General features: G+C 36.9%; 1 protein-coding gene across 1 annotated transcript in view; it reads right to left on the reverse strand.

Annotated features, from left to right (window-relative positions):
• LOC122252443 (vitelline membrane outer layer protein 1) overlaps window positions 1-2,306 on the reverse strand; it is a 12,444-nt gene extending 10,138 nt beyond the window's left edge. Inside the window, exon 1 of the mRNA XM_043014959.2 lies at window positions 2,163-2,306. Within this exon, the coding sequence (XP_042870893.1) occupies window positions 2,163-2,274 (112 nt within the window). The 5' untranslated portion in view covers window positions 2,275-2,306. The remainder of the gene's footprint in view (window positions 1-2,162) is intronic.
• Between the last annotated feature and the right edge of the window lie 2,694 nt (window positions 2,307-5,000).

Raw genomic sequence — 5,000 nt, forward strand, 5'->3', positions numbered from 1 at the left:
GAAAGAATTTCCCTGCGCTGCAACACTTGTTAATGATAACGGATAACAAATTTTAAATAGTGTTTGTTGATGATTTTAATTATAAGTAAGACACAGTAAGGGATGCTGTATTGATTGGATAATATCCTGAAACCTCATATATGATTCAGGAACTACGCAGAAAAAACTATAAGGACGAACATTTCCAAAGAATGGATGCTGAGTTAGTATAGAAAATGCACGGTAGGATATCGCAGGATGTCTACTTTACGAGTCACAAACATTTAAATGAAAAAGATGTGATAAGCTACGTATTCACATTGAAGTGAATTGCCATCTGGTAATATCTCTCATTCGAACACTACACTTAAACTGACCTTATCTGTGAACTGGTTACACGTGTATCCAAGTTCAGTTCTTCACCAGTTACCGGCTGGCGCGAACCATCAGTGGGAAAATAATGGGTAACGCCGCCTAATGGATTGCACAGTGTAAGTTATGCTGAGCTTGGCCTTGGCGCCTGACTAATCCTGAGAGAGTTTTGTCCTCTTAAAGGACATGGGTACTTGAAGGTGATCAGAATCCATGGCATCACATGGGTCCTTGTGCTCTTCTTGCGACTACGGCTGGAATCACCCAATGTTCAGAAGTCTGTTATCGATGTTAAACGCTACTTCGCCTAAATGTCCTAGACTAGGAGTGGCGCTCGGAAAGGGCCCCGGCACAAGGTGTACATTCTGTCGGAAAATTTCTTTCCATACTCGGTAAAAAATAAACTTCCTGTATGTTGGCTTTTAGTATATTCATTCCAATGCTTAATTTAGACACGTAGATGCCTTAAAGCAAATTAGTTTTTATCTTTAAAATTTTTTTTTCATATCTCCCGTGGATTATAAAATAGGGGCGCGGCTCAATATTTTGGATACATTTGATCCATAAACTAGATATCTGCGCCGCCGCCTCCATCCCTAGTTAAAAAAGATCCTTAGATAAGACCCAAACAAGAAGATACATATCTTTACACAATCCTCTGGTACCTCTCACACATATCTCAATAGGTTCGTATCGCAAATGCTGTGTCTAAATCGTTATTTCTTATGACGTTCAGTTATTAACTTCATTACCGGCAGTCCGCTGCGCCTATCCCTTAATATTTCCTATTTATCGTTCTACAGAATATAAGCAAGGGATCGTAATGTTAAAACGAGCTTTTGAACTGTAGATATAGTTAATTCCATAAGGCATCGCTTGTCGTACGTCATACTTGTGCACTACTGGGTGAAAACATTCATCAAATGAATGTATTACTGGTAGTTCATCGTGGTAATTGCAACTGATATAAAAAACAGATTTAATGAGAGTTCTCAAGATTGAATCACAAGTTGAACAAGTAAAGCATAAAACCATAAAACGTATTCACGTTCAAGATTATAGGAATAAATGTTTTATCAATGTCTTCATATAGGAGATTTATTCATGCCAGCTCTAGTCATAGGAGTGGCTAATGGCCATTTGGCATCCTTCGTCTTCCTGAGGGAGGCCTTGATGTGAAGTTGGGCATCAGTGACATCAGTTCTTGTGTTTATATTGTTATCGTTATTATCATCATTATTAGTCATCCTCATTATTATTATCCTTATCATTATTAAAATTGTAATGGTCTTTATAATGTTCAGTGTTGTTACCCTTATTATCGTCATTATTATCATTATAATTAGTGTTATTACCATCATTATTATCATATTATCCTTAATATAACAATAGTTATTATCATTGTTAGTATCATTACCCTTATTATTATCATTATCATTATCCTCATTTTATTACCACTATTACCATCATTACTATCATCCTCATAATCTAGTTATCATCATCATTATGGTTATTATCATTAATGATACTAACAACAAAGACAATAACAATAATAATTATGATTACAAAAAAACAATAACCATTATAATAATGATACAACTAATAACAACAACAATGACAATAATGACGATAACGATAATAATGATAATAAATCAATAAGAACATTAACAACCACCATAGTTCACCCCCCCCTCCACCACCCCCACCCCTCGCCACAGACTACCCCATCACTCCTTTTCTCAGTCGGAATTCCAACCAGTCTTGCTCCCATTACGACACCAAGACAAACTCCAGAAAAGGGTCATTCATACCCGCCAGAAGCAGAAGGGCCACGCTCCACAAGATCATGATGATGAAAGTGAAGAATCGTATATGTGTCTCAGTGAATGACTGCTTATGAAGACCGGGCCATCTGCGTCCCATGCATAAATAGTGGTTATCTGCGCCAGCTGACATGACTCTCACACACTGGCCATGTTTCGTCGGTTTATCTATCTGGGAATCAGCTGGTTACCTCCCCCCTCCCCCTCCCTTCCCCCCTCCCCTCCCCCACTCGTCTTTTTTTTTTTTTTTTTTTTTGAGGGGGGAGGGGGAAAGGATAGTCCTTCCCATTTTCTTAATCCGTTTTCTGTTGTTTCTTGTTATTCTATTCTGCTTTCTCCTTCTCTTTTTCTTTAAGTATCATCCCCTTCGTTGTAATGTCTTTTTTCCTCTCTCATTTTCTTCCACATTTGTTTCATCATGTTCTTTGATTTCTTTATTCAAATCTTTTCTAGTTGATTTAGTCTTGGTATGTGTGTGTGTTTGCTCCTCACGATATGCTTTGGCAGATGAAGAAAACGGGTTAATTGATTTAGATGGTAGACTATTTTCTTTTTCTTTGGTTTACCGGTTACTGTCTGGCTAGTATCAATTGTTTTTAAACGTTTTCAACTATTATTGTCATCATTTTCATGTTCTCCATTACGACTGTAGTGATCATAGGCTACCGCTATATCACCGTTGTTGTCATAAGCTTAATCTTCACCATCACATCAACAGTGTGAAGAAAGATGAGTTTCTCGCAGTCAATCAAGATAATCCCCCCTTCCTTCCCGCTACGCCCCTCTCCCGTTCAACGCCCCTCCCCCTCATTCCCTGCCCTTCCCCCCTACCCTTTATCCCTCTTATGCCTCCATCTTCCCTACCCCTTCTCTCCCTCCCATCTTTATCTTCCCCCTCACCTGCTTCTCCATCTCCTTCCCATCTTCCCCTTCCCCCATCTCCTCTTCCCTCTCACCCTTTTGGCTTATCCTTAGCCTTATCACCCTTTTCCCCATCTCCCCTTCCTCCTCACCTGTTTTCCCATCTCTCTCCCATCTCCCCCTTCTCCCTCGTCCCTTTCCTCCTCACCTCCTTCCCCTTTTCCCTCTTCCCTTCCTCCTCATCTCCTTCCCCTTCTCTCTCTCCCCTTCCCCAGCCCCCTCTTCCCCTCACCTCCTTTGCCCACGTCACTCACCCCCCCCCTCCCCCGCCCCCCGCTTGACCGCCAGCCGCTTCGCTTACTTACTGACTCATGATACTATTAACAGCAGGGAAGAAAAAAACGTGATTAGATATACGGTGGAGTTATTAAGCTAAGCCTTATACTGGCTAAAATAAGATGCACTTATGATCGAATTCGCTATCTTTGGGTTTGTGTGCATTACGAGCTTATTTTGTTTTGCTTTTTCGTGACGTCAGTCGCTCGATTTCTAGATTTAGTTCTTTTTTCTTATCTCAGATCATATTTTGTTATGGGTTTGCTTTTCTTTTTTTTCGGTAATATATTAGCAAGACTTATACAAAGAACTGACTATTTAAAAGGACATCATTTTTTACATTACAGATTTATTATCTTCGTCCTAAAAGCAGTAGAAACGCAATTTCTTCCGTGATTTTATCCATTACTATGAAAATTGTTTATCAATATTAAAACCCAGTGATAAAGCACATTCACGGAAAAGTGATAGAAAATTGTAAAAGAAATGTGGCGCAGTTAAACATCTGTTCATTCCTATTGTTGTTGCTGTTATTATTGATATTATTCTTATATCATCATTATTTTTATCATTATCACTATTATGAATATCATCATAATTGGCATTATTACTATTATGAATAATATCATAATTGATATTATCACTATTATTATTGTATCATTACTATTACTATTATAGTTATCATTATTATCATTATTATTATCATTATCATCTGTATCCTTATCATTGTTATTATTATCATTTTTATTCTTCTTACTATTGCATCATTATTATTACTTGATGTAATTGCAATGTTATTACAACCACATTATCATTATTTTCTAGATTATTATTTTTTTCGCTATACATAATTGTGTGTGTGTGTCTGTGTGCGTGTACACATATATATATATATATATATATATATATATATATATATATATATATATATATATATACACACACACACATATATATATATATATATATATATATATATATATATATATATACATACACATATATATACATAAAAATACCTAGTTTACTTATGTCATCTAGACACAGGATACCCTGATCCCCGAGTATAAATATAATAAGAACATATGAACACGATGTCCTGGAACACGTCTGCATATAAACAAAATACCGACATACATCAAAATTGCCTCACCGTAAGATCAAAAGTCACAGCTTACATAACAATCCGTAATGACGTTCATAATCTGAAAACAAAACGAGCTCCTTTCCCGCGCAGTATCTTGCCTATGAACAAGCCCGTTCGAAGCAGCATTCGAATCTCACTTCCTTTTTCTCTTTTATACTTTGTGGTGATATTGTGTTCAGTGCTCGAAGGGGCATCAAATTTTTATGATATAGGAGTTATCAATGCATTTTGGGAAGTTAGGTTGGATATTCATAATACTTTCATGTTTATGTTGATTTTTTTTTCGTGTGCATGAGTGAATTCGATTCCTCTCATGTAAGGTTTTTTTTTTTTTTTTTTTTTTTTTTTTGGGGGGGGGTGCCTGGTACTCCTTGGATAGTCTACATTGCATTTTCCATTACTGTTCTCTGATGATGATTAGTCTCTGGAAAGAATATTATTATCAATGATCGGATGCAACAAGAGTCAACAAGAGCATATGA

The sequence above is a fragment of the Penaeus japonicus genome, unplaced genomic scaffold (genome assembly GCF_977035675.1).
Source record: "Penaeus japonicus unplaced genomic scaffold, GWHDUDI00000001_assembly GWHDUDI00000014, whole genome shotgun sequence".
NCBI classification, from domain to species: domain Eukaryota; kingdom Metazoa; phylum Arthropoda; class Malacostraca; order Decapoda; family Penaeidae; genus Penaeus; species Penaeus japonicus.